At 43.0% G+C, this 17685-nt stretch overlaps 1 protein-coding gene across 3 annotated transcripts in view; it reads left to right on the plus strand.

Moving 5' to 3' along the window:
- SLC1A2 (solute carrier family 1 member 2) overlaps positions 1 to 17685 on the plus strand; it is an 83059-nt gene that overhangs the window by 50976 nt on the left and 14398 nt on the right. For all 3 annotated transcript variants that reach the window (XM_053388097.1, XM_053388090.1, XM_053388106.1), the window contains exons 3-7: positions 827 to 966; positions 6465 to 6617; positions 7324 to 7574; positions 16156 to 16318; positions 17241 to 17367. In XM_053388097.1, coding sequence (XP_053244072.1) covers positions 827 to 966; positions 6465 to 6617; positions 7324 to 7574; positions 16156 to 16318; positions 17241 to 17367 — 834 coding nt within the window. The remainder of the gene's footprint in view (positions 1 to 826; positions 967 to 6464; positions 6618 to 7323; positions 7575 to 16155; positions 16319 to 17240; positions 17368 to 17685) is intronic.

Raw genomic sequence — 17685 nt, forward strand, 5'->3', positions numbered from 1 at the left:
TGAAAAAAGAAAAGAGAAGGCTATACCTCAGATTCTGAAGAACGTGGTTAAAGAGCTACTTTGAATCACGCCAAGCTGGCTCCACATCACTCAAGCAGGAAGTCTTTAGCTTCAATGCAGTGGCTGAATTGAAAGACTTAGGAATTGGGAGAACTCCGGAAGAGAAGCACTGCTCTCGCCCAACTATCTATGCATTCTTCTGATTCTTTCTGGCTTTCTGAACAGTAGTTCCTTTTTCTTTTCTTCAGTGAACATTTTCTCTGGTTGTTTGCTGTGTCCCAAATGCTTTGCTGTGGAGATCCGATTTGTTCAGTCCCTCCTAATGTTTCCATTTGCTTTTCCAAACTGATTTCTGTCAGTGTTTATATAAGCATGCTCATTTCCTCCCTCCAATTTCTCTCGTTTTAAGAAATTTCGCCCGATTCCTTGTATTTGATTTTTTTAGATCAGTAGCAAGTGGTGTCTGCCACTGTCCTCAGATATCAGTATCCTCTAAGTCCCTCCAGCCAGAATGGCCAATGATGAGAGTTGTAATCTAAGAACATCTTCTGGGCCAGAGGTTCAACACTCCTGTTTAGATTTTAAACACATGGAGAAGACCTTAGTTTTAAATTTCTGTGCAGAATATAGTTGTGTTAGGCATATAATAAGTAATAATATTTTAGCTCCTGTATTTAATATTTTAGCTTCCAAGGAATTTTGTAACACTAAGAAGTCATGGTGAACAACATGATAGTAAACTGGTTGATTTCTCCTTTGTGACAACATAAAGTCTTTCATACTCCAAACTTACAGTGTCTTAATTTCCCCTGCTTCTTTTATTTAGTGCCAACAACATGCCAAAGCAGGTAGAAGTGCGAATGCATGAAAGCCACCTGAGTCCAGTGGAGGTTCGGAAGAAGAACATATGTGTGCGGCTCTGCCTTTCGCTCAGAAAAAATCTGCTCCTTTCACTTACTGTATTTGGTAAGTAAAATTCTCTGGTTCATGAAGGTAATTCTTTTTTGCAGCTGGATTGTTTCCTCTTATAATCCTATACAGTGGTGCCTCGGGTTACAGACGCTTCAGGTTACAAACACTTCAGGTTACAGACTCCGCTAACCCGGAAGTAGTATCTCAAATTAAGAACTTTGCCCCAGGATGAGAACAGAAATCGCGTGGCGGCAGCAGGAGGCCCCATTAGCTAAAGTGGTACCTCAGGTTAAGAACGGACCTGTGGAATGAATTAAGTTCGTAACCAGAGGTACCACTGTACCTCCCTTTCTGTTATTATTACAGTGGTTCAGCCAGCGGCGGAGCAAGGCTATCGAGCGTCTGGGGCCGCACATGTATCCTGCTCCCAGGGGCATGGCCAGCTACCTGTGGGGTGGGGTGAGCCGGGGCCTCTGGAGTCTGCCTGCCTCCTCCCACTCAGCCGCCCTACAGCTGAGGGGGAGGCAGTGGGTGGACCGTTTGAGCAGCGTTGGAGCCTGCGCATGCCCAAGCCACCGTGTCTATCCCGGGGGAGATGCATGGCTTGGGCACACTGCAGGCCCCACGGTGAGTGCCACCTGGCATTTTGTCTCCCCCTCACCCAGGGCAGACCGCCTCCACCGCACCCCCTTCCTCTGCCCCTGGGGGCAGCTAGTTAATTTTGGACCCTGGATGTTATGGTCTTTCAGGGTGGGAGCTTTAGATGGCTATGTGTATAACTTCAGTTGTGAAGCACACCATTAGCATTTTTCTTTTCCTCTTTGCTCCCACACCTCTGGTCCATGCTTGTAGCAGATGTAGAAGCAGTTACGTTAGAGCCAAAAATAATTGGGGGGAGGGAGCAAAAAAAGAAAGAAAAAAGAAAAAGTTGGCAAGCCTGGTAAAAAAGAAAGAAAGAAATACGCTGAGTGTGTGCAGTTTCAGTTTTTTAATTCACATAAATCTTAGCACCATTGCGACTAATGAAATAAAATGAGGTATACTGTACTTCTGATGCATTTATTTGGGAATAAACATCATTTTGTGGTATAAAATCAGGACTATTCCAGTCATAAGGCAAAATAAGACAATTTTCTCCAGTGGTGGGTTTCCCTGGGATGCTTACTTCCCACATTATTACCTGCAACACAAGACAAGGCTCTCCTCCACCACTGTCAATTCCATATTCTCCTTCCTGCCTCACATCACTTTGCGAAAGGACACAGAATAGGTCCTTCTTCAGAACTGAGGCATTCTGGGTGAGATGGCTAGGAGAATGTTTGCACTGCTGCCACAGTTTGGTAGATTTTCTTAAAAATATATTTAAAAAACACAAATTCAGAGGTTACAAAGCTACCTGCTGCAGAAAACTTGGATGGCATTAGCAGGCTTTTGCCCAGAAGGCCAGACTCTGAAGAAGTGTCCCCACTGAAAGTGCTGTTGTGGTAGCAGGACCTGTTGAGTTGCTAGCTCAACAACTTAGTTGAATCCAGACCATGGTTTCTAAGTGCCTCATGGACATGGCTGGAAGGGATGTTTGGTGGAGAGAGAATGAACACTATCGAAACTGAGTGTATATGGGGTATGAAAGAAGGATGTCAATCTTTACCTCCGTTAGTAAGAGATGGAGAGGAGATGCAGATGATTGCTGGGAGGGTAGCCTGCCACAAGCAAGAGGTTTGGTTACCATCTAATGCATTCAAAGTTAATTATGTTGGACCTCTGTGGAATTATTATTTTTTTAATGGCAATCTCCCCCCACCCCATTTTATCACTGTGTTAGGTATTATTCTCCCTGCTGTTCAGTTTTAAGCTGTTAAACTAGGGTAGTTTATTTGTATTGTTTATGCAAAGACTGATTTATTTATTTATTACAATTACTTATTATTAGTTCCTGAATCATTGTTTTCTAATTATTTCTGTTTAAAAATTGTTATATTTGTTAATCTGATATCTTGTGAGCTTCATTGGGATCAATTTTGTGGGAAAGTGGCATACAGTAAGACCAATGATGGTGATGATTAAGTGTCCCAGGGCCATGACAGGATTTGAGATTGGCTGCCTTCTCACTGTCACAGGCCACCAGCTTAACATCACAGCCTAGATGAGCAGCCCTGGAAATACTGGGTGGAATTCAGCATTGCACTAAGGAGATCAACACAAGCATTTTTACTTGCCCAATGGAGTGATCTGCCCTCTCCTCCCTCTGCATGTTGATCAAAGCATTCTCCTAACCCTCCTAAGCAGATTTGGGGTGGGCACAGGGGGACTCATGGTGCTGGCTTTTGCTAGCCCAACAACTTAGTTGAATTTGGCCCATAGGTTAGAAATGTAAACCCCTGTTCTTGTTTCAGAGGAATCCTATAGTGGAACAGGCCATGCTGGGCATCAAAATTCAAATACTTTTTCAGTTCTGAAGGGCTGAAGATGGAGGTAAGGGAGAGATCTCTCTCCTGTCAGGAGAAAGGAGAAAGGAGGAAGAAAAGAAATTTATCCCTGGTCTTTCCTCCCCTTACAAGCTGCTGATACTTTTTAGCTCGCTCTTTTGCTGTGCACTAGGGACTAGGCCAGTGATACAGTGATCTAGTTTTCTCAATTGCCTTCTGGGTATCACAGCTTCCAAATATGGAGCAGTTTGACATTTTAGTGTGGTTCACTGGCTTCATGCCCAGGCTTACTAGATTGTTTTTTCTTTTTTCTTTTAATGTTACAGTACAGTGAGCCTAACAGCCAAATGCATGGCCTTCACAGAGCCTGCCTTTATTCACCTCAGCTTGAATGGACAGCTGTGCTGTTAGAAGAGAAGGCTGTGTAGATAGCCTGAACTAAATATATTCCTGTCCTGAAAGATTTTGAAATGGTGTATTTATTTTGACATCAGCTTTTGGCTCAGATTGATTGTTGTGAGATATCTGTGAGCCTTTCCCAGCAGGATCCCACAACAATTATTTTTGGTTAGATTAAAGCTGCATCCTGGGAAATCTACAAACCACTCTAATGATGGATAGCCCTGTTGCGGAGGCTGCTGCATTTTGAGCCTGTGAAGGAGGGGTATAGAAATCACAGGCACAAAATTCAGTTTTTCAGAAATTGTCTGAGGGTGCATGAGTTTGCTACCTTATTGAAGCTAAGGGTGCAGCCAGATGGAATTGTGACTGTATATGTGAGATCAGTGCTTCTCATGCATGCATGAGTTACTGATATCACAATAAAAAATTAAAAAATTGTCCAGTAGCACCTTAGAGACCAACTAAGTTTGTTTTGGGTATAAGCTTTTGTGTGCGTGCACACTTCTTCAGATACACTTCTTCAGAAGTGTGCATGCACATGGAACCTTATACCCAGAACAAACTTAGTTGGTCTCTAAGGTGCTACTGGACAAAAAAAAAAAATTCCGACTGTGTCAGACCAACATGGCTACCTACCTGAATCTGATATCACAATGACAGCCCATGTTTTCCCTCATTTCATTCAGATTTAAACGTCTTCTCTGTACAAAATCCAATAATATTTGATGGAGCTTGCCTCATACCAAGTCCGACAATTGATCTATATAACTCAGTACTGTCTACTTGGGGACGTGGGTGGCACTGTGGGTTAAACCACAGAGCCTAGGACTTGCCAATCAGAAGGTCAGTGGTTCGAATCCCCACGACGGGGTGAGCTCCTGTTGCTCGGTCCCTGCTCTTGCCAACCTAGCAGTTCAAAAGCACGTCAAAGTGCAAGTAGATAAATAGGTACCGCTCTGGCAGGAAGGTAAACAGCATTTCCGTGCGCTGCTGTGGTTCACCAGAAGCGGCTTAGTCATGCTGGCCACATGACTCGGAAGCTGTACGCCGGCTCCCTCGGCCAATAAAGCAAGATGAGCGCCACAACCCCAGAGACGGCCACGACTGGACCTAATGGTCAGGGGTCCCTTTACCTTTTACTGTCTACTCTGGCTGACAGTGGCTCTCCACCATTCCCAGCCCTACCTGGAAATGGTAGGGATTGAACTTGGGACAATGATCTTCCATTGAGCTACAATTCTTTCTCCAACTCAATGTTCTGGTCACTGCTAGACTCTGGGGCCATGGCACCCCCACTCATCTCCTCTTCATTTCAATGTCCTCTAAGCAATAACACAGGAGGCTGTGAATGAGCCAGGCCATTGGTCCATCTAGCTCAATATTGTTTACAGTGACAGGCAGCAGCTCTTCAAGATGTCAGGTGGAGTCTCTCCCAGTTCCTATTTGGAGCCAGCAGGGACTTAAACTGAGACCTTTTGAATGCAAAGATACCCTGCCACTGAGCTAAGGCTCTCCCCATCTGGTATTTTCTCATTCACCCCTATTGGAACCGTGGCCTAGGAATGGGTATTGCTTTTATTTATGACCGTCATTTTCCCTACTGCTGTGTAAAATCCCTAGAAAATGTACATTTTCTGTAATTCCTCTGTGTATATAGTTAGTTCCTGGGTCAAGGGGAAGTACTTGAAGAGGGAGCTTCCTGTAGAGGTAAGTGAAAGCAGGAAGCCCATTTTTTGTCCTGGGGACTGAGGAGTAAGTGGGTCTCCCTGGCTGGAAAAGAAAAAGCTGTTCATGTGACCTTTCATCTCAGATAGCTCCCTTTTTCCTCAGCTCATATAAATAGGCTCTGCTGGTTGCTATACCACCTTCTGGTTTAGCCACATTGGAATGCTTGCCATTGTGGTTGGACAGAATAATATAAATAGCTATTAGGAGGAAGATGGAATTGGTAATTTTAGGAGGACACTGAAGGCTGAACACCTACCCAATCACGCAGTGCAATCCTATATGTCCGTCCAGAAATAAGCTCCACTGTGTTCAGTTTTCCAGCTGTATATAGGATTGCTTTATCCTCAAGTACCTGGAGGTGATTTCTCTGAGGTGGTCAGAAGTGACTAGTTTCACTCCTTGGGACTGTTAGGATGGAAGGCAGGGAGACCAATAGTAAGTGGAGCCAGAGCCAACAAAAGGCAGTCAACTGATTGTAATTTTATCCCCATCCTCCTCACTGCTGATTTCTGGAGGAGGAAGCAGGGTTAGCCAAAGTTGTGTGCCCTCCAGATGTTTTGGACTACACAACATCAGCCTCAGCCAAAGTGGCCATTGGATAGGGATAGTGAGAGTCCACAACATTCAGGGTCAGCTGGGATATATTGTTGGTGAGCGGACCTGAGTGAAGCCTGCCTCCCTCAGGTCCGCTCGCCAAGCCATGCTCTCTTGAGGCCACTGCGGATTAGCGCATTTGAATCACTGGGTTTGATGGGGACCCATGAGCCTTTGCAGCAGCCAAGGGGGACGTGCTGCACACAAAATGGAGCGTTGTGTCCAGGCAGCAAGGGAGGGAAGGCTGCAACTGCCGCTCACCGAGGAGGATCGGTAAGCGGCCATTATTGGCACAGCTAGCTCTGGTTCAAAACTGTGTTTTGATAGGATTATTCTATTATGTGGTGAATTGAAACTCAATTACTCAAATCCTTTCTTCTGTGCCCTCCCTTTCTTATCCAGGTGTCATCATGGGCGCATTGTGTGGGGCACTTCTTCGCATGGCAACACCTATTAATCCTGATGTCATCATGTTGATAGCCTTCCCAGGAGATATCCTGATGCGGATGCTAAAAATGTTGATTCTTCCTTTAATCATCTCAAGCTTAATCACAGGTGAGATCTGTTCTAAACAATTAGAAGGTTAATCTTTTGTGAGAGATTAAGACCTATAGAGTCATGCTCACAGCTTTATACACTCTAATAACAGTGTGTGTGTTCTTCATATTAATGTACCAGCATTAGCCTTGAAAATTGTCTCCAAAACACCGCTAAGTAACTCCTTGTGCAAGTGGAACAACTTCTGCTTGTGCAGCAGGACTTTCTCCTTCTCCTCACTCTGTGCACTCGCTAAATCTGTTCTGAAGTTCCTCCCAACTCTCCAGAGTTGGAAAAAACTCCAAAGTCCGCAATTGTGTACTACCTTTATTAAGATCAATTGAAAGGATTGCAAATTTTGGCAAGATTTTGAGTTTGCCAGAACACTTCATCAGGCAAGATGTTACACAAATATGTTACATCTAGACATCAGGGTTATAAATCGGGATTTATTTTCTCAAGAAGAGTGAAAGCAGCCATTGATTCTTTATCCCAGAATCCTCAGTGTGTAACCTTATGGAATGTAGTACCTGTGTGGGACTTACTCAGCCTGTGATCTCCATCTTAGAACTGTGTGCAAGCTGACCTCATGGTTTTAATAGCCAGACTAATTGTTCTACTTTGTTGTTGTTTTCCTCTTCCCATCACTCCCTGCCTGATGTTTTCATATGTGTCCAAACTGCAGAACAACATCTTTAACTCACCACAATGCATTTTTATACAGGTCTGTCTGGCTTGGATGCCAAGGCTAGCGGTCGGTTAGGTACAAGAGCTATGGTTTACTATATGTCCACGACGATCATTGCTGCTATATTGGGAGTTATTCTGGTCTTAGCCATTCACCCAGGCAATCCAAAGCTCAAGAAACAGCTGGGAGAAGGAAAGAAGAACGACGAAGTGTCCAGCCTTGATGCTTTCTTGGATCTTATCCGAAACTTGTTCCCAGAAAACCTCGTACAAGCATGCTTTCAGCAGGTGAATGTCAAACCTTTGCCTCCCACTGATATCCTGTGTGTGAAAACCATGACACTAAAAAAAGAACTGAAGAAACTAAAACTAGATTTGCAGCTGTAAATTTAGCTTGTTTTATACTTATCAGTACAAAATAACAAATATCAGTGCTTCTACTGAGTTCCTCATTCTTTGCACTGTTCAGTTTGCATTGTAGTTTATTTTAGTGCTTCATTCTTGATAAAAACATTCTTCAGTTTTTTCTTTACTACTCCATATAGCTTCAGAATTTATTTTTGTTTCCCTGCAGCTTTAAAAGTCTATCTTTTGTGTGGAAGGAGAGGAGAAGCACAGAAATACTTTTGATTTCCATGCCATTTGCCGAGCTTTTCAGTTAAAGATTTTCCGTCAATGAACATGCGCTCTGAACTAATTTGCCTGGTTTTAATTAAAGTCAGTTAAGCTTAATATGATTAGCTTTGATTGGATCCAGACCTGCCCTATCACTAGACAGAGTGAGGCAGCCAATTCTGAGCATCGTGGAAGGGCAGCATATTGCTAATGATCTAATTTATTATTATTGTGTTTGTATTGCCAGACTGGAGGTGAAGTGCCTGTGAGGGGTTTTTTTCCTGCCTTAGGTAACTAAATAACTTCACAGGTCTGGGGTACTTGGAGGGCAGGCCCAGTTGCTTCCCAGGCAGCAAAATGTCTTGGGCCATACATATCTGACCAGAGCATGCTTTATATCTTACTCCACATAGACATTTATTTTTCATGTATTTCACTTAACAGGGCTGGGAATACGGTATAGTCTTATTATTTTTATTAATATTTTTTTTAAAAAATTTCATTTATAAAGAAATAAAGTGATAAGAGAAAAAGAAAAGAAGGGTTTGGAAAATAAAACTGCAGAAAGTACAGTGTAATACAATTAGTAAAATCGATTACATTTCCACATATTGGTATATAGATATAAACAATATTATTATCTTAATACATATGTGATTATTAATAGCCTACTGCATTCTGTATAAACTCATAACAAATGTCAATATGTTCATCCAGACAAAGCCTGTGTCTATAAGCAATCCGTTCATAAGTTGTGGGTGTTGTCAGGTTGTCAATCCATTGATTAAAAGGGATCATATCTTTATTTTTCCAGTTCATCACTATCAGTCTCTTAGCCAGCATTAGGGCACATGGAATCCATTTTTGTTGTCCCATTCTCTGCTTCCATGCAATAGGAATATAATTCATAAGAATATTTTCTAAATTTTCAAACTTTTTCCGTACAATCGTATTTATATAGTCCAGCACTTTCTCCCAGAAGTTAGTAATTATAGAACACTGTAAAGACATAAAGAGGCATTATCCTTATTTCATCTCCAGCAAATAACTACTTTAGGGCTGGGGATATATTATAATTATTCGTACAGAAATATCTGTAAAATCTGAAGCATTGAAGGCTGTTTCTATTCTTCAGCACATTGCTTAGAGAATACAATGCCACCGTGGCCACTGTTGCACGTGGGGAAACAATTTGATGTCTGGAAGAAAAGTGCCCAAGCAGTCAAAAGTTATTGGCACTGAGCAAACCTATGGTGGGTGTATTCACCTACTTAGGGGTGAGGCATGTCACTGGATGATTGCTGGGGAGGGAAGGAAGTTTTTCCTGCAGTTGCCTATTCTACTCTTACTAAGTAGATAAACATTTCAGGCTGTAGTCATATTTCATCAGAAAAGTATATTAACATGATTTTTTAAAGGGTGGTATTAATGTTAGCCATGTTGTTCATGCTTTCTGCTCTACACACATGTATGAGCAGCCTTTTTCCTGAAGCTAAATTATTTGACAGTTACACAGCCTTTTTTTTTTTAATGATCCAAGCAAGATCCACTGCCAAACCTTTGCTAAGTATGCCTGAATGGCACCATTTAAAGGATTTTAAGTGCTATGTTATCTGAGGTCGTAGCTCTAGGTTGTACCGTGTGGGTGGGGAGCAGAGGAAGGACAGGACCACATAGGGAGACAGCTGCAAACTCCTGCAGAACTAAGCTAGCTTCATTTTCCCTCTCTCTTACCTTGCGCCCAAGAGCACCTAAAAGTCCGGTCCTAAACTCTATTTACCGAGTAAGATTAACAGATTACAGTGGGGCTACCTTCCATGTAAACGTGCTTAGAATTGTAATCAAATCTGAGTGGCTTTAAAGGGCATGTTTATTCAATATACCATCAAAAGAAGAGTCAAATATATAGAGGCAGTACGTTCCCAAAATTAGAACAGCATGCATTAAACGCTGAAATGAACTCTTCCCTTCCAGCTAATTGTATTTTACTGAAAGTGACAACTGGGCCCCTCGATGGGTAGAAAGCTGAGGAATGGGATAGTGGGCTGTAAGGGGAGCAAGTAGCTAACTTACATTAGCCCCATCAGTCCTTTTATCACCCTTCCGGTGCTTATAATATTGAAAGACATGTTTATTCACGGTATCATCAAAAGGAGAGTCACATGGGTAGACAGTATGTTCCAAAAAGTAGAACAATGTGTGTTCTGTTGCACTGGTCTCTCCCTTTCCAGTTAATTGTACTTAACAGGATGTGGGAATCGCCCCCTTGACTGGTAGAAAGCTGAAAGACTGGCTAAATGGGCTGACTGGGAAGCAAGCTACTAACTTCTTATATTGGCACTCTCACTCCTTTTATAAATCTCTGGGTGACTGTAATGTTAATGTCTTCTGGCAAGCAGCTCCTTTCAATTACTTCACTATTTTTTTGAGCTTTCTTTGTTCGTCGACAGTCACTTCGGTCAAGTATTTGTTAAGGTTAAGATGGATAGCTCAGCTGGTTAAGCACGACACTCTTGGTCTCAAGGTCACATTGGGCAAAAGACCACAGTCATGGACCGAACTTAGACATGTTTATTAATGTCAATGGGTCTACTCAGAGTAAAAGCTAGCAGAATACTACTCCCTGCCCACACTGTGTGTCAGCCACGATCTACAGAAGTGGGGGAAGACAGGCTTGGCCTCGGATCCAGGTTCTGTCATGTGGTGGCATTGGTTGTGATTGCTGCAGCAGCCAGGGGCGTTCTGAGGCGGGGGCAGCACGCCCCGGGTGTCATTCCAAAGGGGGGGGGGAGACAAAATGCCGACCTCTGATTGGTGGCACCTCCCAGGGCGGCATGCGCCGCTCACCGCATGCCCCCCAGGCATGCACCACGCCCCCTGGGCAGCTCACCACACCCCTGGGACGTGCACCATGCCTCCCACAGGTGGCGTGCCATGCCCCCTGGGATGAGCGCCGATCCGGGTACCAGAGCAGGTTGCTCCGCCTCTGGCAGCAGCTGTAGACTGGCACAACCACCTGTTTCCCCAGCTCCACCTCCAGCCTGCATGCTTGGCTGGGCTCCGGATATGATGGTTGTCACAGCCCCTTCTATTGGGTTGCGTCTGTAGTAAGGGTTAGAGTTGAGCTGTTAGCTTTCATTGGCATTTACTCACAGGTCAGCGTGTTTGCAGCCCTAAGCAAGTGGCAGCCCAACAAATAAAATTTGCATTTTGACCCCTTTTTAACTCCAGAATTTTACTTATTAAAATAAAAGAATCCCTTGCCGTACGTACCATCTTATGAACCTTCTTAAGACAGACATTAGGCCAAATGGCTAAATTTCTTTCTTCTGGGCCTATGAATTTGCCAATCTATACAACCATGTTTCCTGTTTTATCTGATCATGTATACAATTTTACCTGTACGTAAGGAAAAGGCTTATTGGATCCTTTCTAGGAAAGATGTTAGATTCAGCTTGGTGGCCAACAGAGGCCCATCATGTGCACTCTTACTGCCAGTTTACACAATAGCTTTCATTTCTTACATTACTTTTCATAGTGGTGGCTGCAGAATCCTGGAGTACTTTCTAGGGTCCCTCAACAAGAAAAACAACTTCCTTGCCTTATCAGTTCACCTGCAGGGACAGTGATGTACAACAGGCTCAGTATTCTGTATGAACTGAGTGTCACCCTTGAACTCTTCCAAGAATCCTGTGTCAGCACGAAACCCTCCTTGAAGCTCAAAAAGTTGAGAATTGTGGTTTTAGAAAAATCCAAGAATAACAGTACTTGCCTCCTGCAGGTAGACATACCTGTCAACAGTGGCAGCCAGTGAGGTCGTTTGTTAGGGGGGGAAATATTATTGCTGGTGGTTGCAAAGCAGTAGAGGGAGAAAGGGAATTTCCACTTTCACCTTTTGGCACCAGGAACTGGAGGTAGGGATTGGTCTGGGCCCTAGACATTTTGTTGCCTGAGGGAAATGGAAATGCCTCAGCAAGCTGGGTTACATAATACCCATTATTAAGATATTTTGACATGTGAGACTGAATATTCTACAAGCATCTCTCCCTTTCTGACTGCAGAAATACAATTAAAAAAAAATGAAATAGCTAACCACATGTTGCCATTTCATGAGGGACAGGTATTTACTCTGTCTAATCTTAGGGCCAGATGGTGCAATTTCTGAATGGATAATTCCTCAGATTTGAGTGCAGGGTGCTGACATCAGCAGGGGTAACTCCACTCTTCAACTCTGCACTTGCATATGACTGACAGTGGGACTCCCCACCTCCTCTGGTGCCTAATGGTAAGGCTCTAGCACAACTTTTAATTTTATACACTGGTACCTCTGGTTACGGACATAATTCGTTCTGGAGGTCCGTTCTTAACCTGAAACCGTTCTTAACCTGAGGTACCATTTTAGCTAATGGGACCTCCTGCTGCCGCCACACCACCGCTGCATGATTTCTGTTCTCATCCTGAGGTAAAGTTCTGAACCCGAGGTACTACTTCTGGGATAGCGGAGTCTGTAACCCAAGGTGTTTGTAACCCGAGGTACCACTGTACTGTGCAAGAGTTAAACTTTGCACTCGCCATCTGTTGGATCCCACACATTGTGGTAGTAGTAGTAGTGATCATAATCATAACCATAATCATAATATACAGCCTTCTATTTCAAGAATTAATGTTTTCCAAATAGGCTTACAGGGAACTCAATAGAAGCCCTTGTCTCAATGATTTTCATCACCTGCCTAGCATAGGTACTGGGTAAACAGTTAAATGGCAATGCACCTCTAGGGGAAGGGCTGTAGCTGAGTGTTAGAACTTTGCCTTCAAAGGGTCCCAGGTTCAAGGGCAGGAATTTACCTTTTCCTCTCTTCCCACATGATTTCTGCTAGCAGTTTTACCTAGCAAGCCACTTTATCAGCTGCTTCTGCCTATCAGCTTTTGAAAATTCAACAGGGTGAGTTTGACTCATTCCTAAGGACTTGATGTCTGTGGCCCTTTGCCCCAGGATAATTGGAGAAAAGACTAGTGGGTATGGTTTTGTAATCTTTGCCTTTATTCAAGTCATCTCCCTAAAGTCAAGATAGTAAGAAACTGTGATACTTGAAGGGTGAGCAATGAATGTCAACTTACTACGGTGTTTAATTCTAAACTATGCGTCTCCCGCTTAATTGGCAAACAAAGGAAATAATTAAGTAATTAGCAGTTAACTACTTGAAAATTAAAGTCCTGCTAGACCTTCCTACAAGACCTTGAAGCTGAACTATTTAGCAGCTCCAGTATAGGAAATATCTTCATCCACAAACAAACAAATCTGCACAGCTTGCAAGAGTTTTCAGAGTGCCTTAATTTGCTTTGAACTATCACTTTCTTCCATTTCCTGTGACTTTAACAGGTGCAAGTTAATTAGAAATTCAGGAGATACATTTCCCATCCCCAAATATACAGCAAGAGAAATTTGAGGCTGGGCTTTTTTATTCCAGAAAGATCAAAATATCTCCATGTCCTGCTTGTTTGTGGGCTTCCTGTAGGCATCTGGTTGGCTGATGTGAGAACAGGATATGGGACATGGGACCGAGGACTCTTGTTTTGATCCAGCAGGGCTCTTCGTATGTTACTGAGTCCAATAAGTAATTTAACATTTTGTCTACTTTTGTCCAGAGTATCAAATGGAAGGGACTGGTTGACGAGGAGACGAACTAGAGCGCCCTGTATCTAATACAAATTAATGGAATTTCAAGCTGCGTATCAAAGCCTTAGTGTTGTTAAGAGAAGTTTAAGACAAGAGCCTGTATTGTAGTTACAGGGGAGGAAAGCCTAACTTGTGTTGACTCCCAGACATTTTTGCACATTCTGGGACATTGGTATGCACTTGTAGCCACTGAATTTTTATTATGGTTCCTGTCAGTATACCAGGAATTAAAACCAGCCTGCACTGGGCATGCATGACTGACTCAGCGCGTACTAGAACAGGTGGAAGTCAGTGTGACCAAAGCTTTTCCCACAGCTGCATACAGTGCCTTAGTGATGAGAATAAATCCTGATGTGACAGTCCCTGATAACGACAGGCCTGGTCTCACCAAGGCTGCCAAAACTCCATAATTTTGCTTTGTTTCCAATAAGGTCTTCAGCAATAACCCTTCAGTTGCAGGAAATTCTGCTGTTCTCAGAGCCTTTGTAATGTTTTAAAGATGACAGAATTCTCAAGATAATAATCAACTCCATGAAAATATGTAGGAATTTTGGCTTGCTTAAGAGCTTCTGCTTTTGCTCGCTGCATTTCAAAGCCACACATTTCCGCAGGGTGCTCAAGCACATTTTTTTAGATTATTAATAAGATGTGAATGTAGTAAAATGGTTAGCGTAATCTGCATTGTTCCCTTAATCATTCATGATGCCGCTATGACTGGCAGCTTAGCAGAAAGAACAAATATAACTGTTGGCTGATTTTGCTAACTTTGCTATCTGACTAAATTGCCTGGTGAATTAACTCTTCCCCTTTTATTGAGCAAACTGCATGTGTGATTTCAGCAAGACAAAATCAACTTTGCCCAGACGCTTTAGGAAGTACCTCCTGCAGACTTGAATGCCTTGCATTCCCACTGCATATTAAGAAGGGCACACAGCATTTTTTAATGAATGGTAACCTATTTTTGAATATACACTAGATTTAGAAATTCTGCCTCTGTTCCATTGCCAGCTAGAGCTTTCAAGTCATTCTTTGAATGGACTTCGTAGCTTATGGCTTGTATAAAATAAAGTTGTCCTGTTTGCACAAAGACACCTGTTTGCTCAATGAAACTTTCCCTCCCTCTCCTCTCCCTATGTGCCCCCCCCTAAATATGCTCTGGAAGCTTGGGGGGAAACTCTGAACAGATTTTGGGAAGCTCAGAGGGATGACAGGCATGGGAGATACCATCGTACATGTGCGTATCCTTGTGTGCATGGGATTACTTTCTTTGATACAACCCAAACTATTTATCTACTTCTCACAGAAACAATAGATAAAAATATTAGTACATGCAAAGATGAAAGTAAACATTGTGGGAGTCTTTGTACCTGCATTTGGATTTGCTCCCATATAATTCCCTCCTGATTTGGGTAGAGTTATTGCTTTATTATAGTGATGTTTCCCCAAGGGTGGTTTTTAGGAAGGATCAGAGATGTCTTGTGTTGTTGTACTTTCTAATGGCAGAGTTGGATTTGTGTCTCAGTCCACAGACCTTAGCACAGAGCAGCAAGGTACATACACAAAACTGGCAATGTCCAGGGCTCCCCAAACCACAAGAGCCCTGAATGACCACCCAGAGAGCAGCAGATGACGGAGGCAGTAGCAGACAGGCCCTGCATCATTCTGGGACCAACATCTCGGCCAACAAGGGCATGCTGGGACTGTCACTCGCCACCACCACAGCATCCTTTCCTTCTTTTATTTAACATCCTTTTATAGTTAGGCAGCAGCCAAGCATGTCCATGGTTACAGATGCTCATGTTATTTTTACTTTAAATATATATTATTCTTTGTCTACAACAAAATGGTGCTGAATCTCGAGTTTATCACCAGGGCAGCTGGAGCACAGTACATTTTCTTTCTGTAGTCAAGATGATGCTAATTAAATGAGTTCTTTAAAATGGGAAACGGCACATGTCCAAAGTACTTATTTTTTATTAGGGCTGGCAAACTGCTTTTTGTTTAATTTTTGCTCTAACATAACAAGGATACAAAAGCTCTTGTAAAGCATGGAATGGAGATGGGGGAAGAAGCAAATGGTGTAATTGTGTACTGCAGTAACATAGAGCTATGTAAATGTGTTTGTGCAAGGTTGCTAAATTTACCGTATTTTTCGCCCCATAGGATGCACCGCCCATAGGACGCACCTAGATTTTTCTGGGGGGGAAATAAAGAAAAAAAATTATTTCTCCCCCAGGCGCGGGGCTGGCGCGGGGGAAGCCCGAGCTTCCCCCGACTCCAGCCCCCAGAACAGGCTGCTGCCTGCAAGCCTTGCGAGCCCGGCGGGACCTCCCGCTGGGCCTGCTCCGCAGCACGCCCCGTGCTTCGGGCTGCAGGCTGCCACCCCAAGCCTTGCACGCCCGGCGGGAAAAGTGCGTCCTATAGGGCGAAAAATACGGTACCTAGTTGCACTGGTGATTTGCAAGGGCAGGTGCCAGAAGAAGCTTAGAAGGGGGATTTCAGGCTCAGAGTTTGCACTGCTTATGTAGCAGGCTACTTTACACCTGAATTTGCAGCCCTGTATTTTGATTCTTTCAGATTCAAACGGTCACCAAGAAAGTGCTTGTCCCTCAAGAGATCGATGAACCAGCCAATGCAACAGACTCCATCTTTGACATGTTGAATGAAACAGAAGTGACGCCAGAACCTCAGCTAATCATTAAGAAAGGCCTCGAATTTAAGGATGGCATGAATGTCTTAGGTATGGAAACACTTTTACTGTATGTGTGCTTCACGGTTATTATTGTATCAATATTGTGCATTGTTTTGAATATATTGTTATCTTGTCGTAACCCACCCTGGGACCTTAAGGTAAGAACGTTAACTAAATTATTAAATGTTTTATTTCATTCATATTATATATGCTGTAAAATGCCTTCAGACTTTTTAATTTAAAATAGATGTAAAGCAATATTCAAGTCCAATAAATCATATCACATATCCTTTACATATACTCACATTTGCATATTCATTTTTGCATATCCTCCTCTGTTTATCTGTATGGTGGCAGGAAAATCCAAATCTGTTCAGGAAAATAGAACTGCCAATCATTGAGCATTTACACACATATACAGATGAATGGTTATCCATCTACAAGCAGCATATGTTTATATCATTTGGTCAGCGTGACAATCTTTTATATTATGATAGATTTGTTAGGAGATAAAATAAGAACAGTACATGCTTGAACTTTCCTAGGAACACTGTTCTTCCTAGCATAGGGCAGGACTGATGGGACTTACAGACCAAACACCTGAAGGGCACCAAGTCATCATATAACAGGTTACAGCAAGACATTAATAGCAGTGGGTTGTATCACATGCATCACTTGTGCAAGGGAAATTTGTCATTATCTTTCCCCCACTCTGTTCCTTGTGCCCCCCCCCCAAAGCTTCTCCTGAGAGTAGAGGAACACTTAGGGCCCATCCAGACCGGTGTTTTACTGGGGGTGTATTCTGCAACATGTTCATGACACAAAAATAGCCTGAGCTGACTTGAAGCCTGATTTAGTAAGGTTTGTTTGTTTGTTTGTTTGTATTTTAATTAATAAGATTGCAGGAGTGTGGGTGCTTCATTTTGACAGAGCCTCAGTAGCGTTTAATATTTTAGCATTCTTTCAACAGGACTCATTGGGTTCTTCATTGCTTTTGGTATTGCAATGGGCAAGATGGGAGAACAAGCCAAGATGATGGTCGATTTCTTCAATATCTTGAACGAGATTGTAATGAAGCTGGTAACCATGATTATGTGGTGAGTCAAAGTCATCGTCTGCCAAGACACACTAAATCCAGTTGTATTCTGGACATCATTTTGTAGCTTTTCTGTACTTTCTGCATGACCTACCTCCCTATATTGGTCTGAAGCTACAGCAATTATTTCGATGGTTTTTGCTTTTCACAATTGTATCCTGCCCTTAGCCTACAAAGCTCAGAATGGCATAAACAGGAGGTTCCCCCCCCCCAACAGCTAGGCAGCCGGAGCAGAATGTGTGAGGTTGGACCAAACTCAACCTGGGGAGTTAATGGGATGCTGAGAGATTTGAGCTGAGGTCTTGTCAGTTCAAGTTCA

The sequence above is a fragment of the Podarcis raffonei genome, chromosome 1, assembly GCF_027172205.1.
Source record: "Podarcis raffonei isolate rPodRaf1 chromosome 1, rPodRaf1.pri, whole genome shotgun sequence".
Taxonomy (NCBI): domain Eukaryota; kingdom Metazoa; phylum Chordata; class Lepidosauria; order Squamata; family Lacertidae; genus Podarcis; species Podarcis raffonei.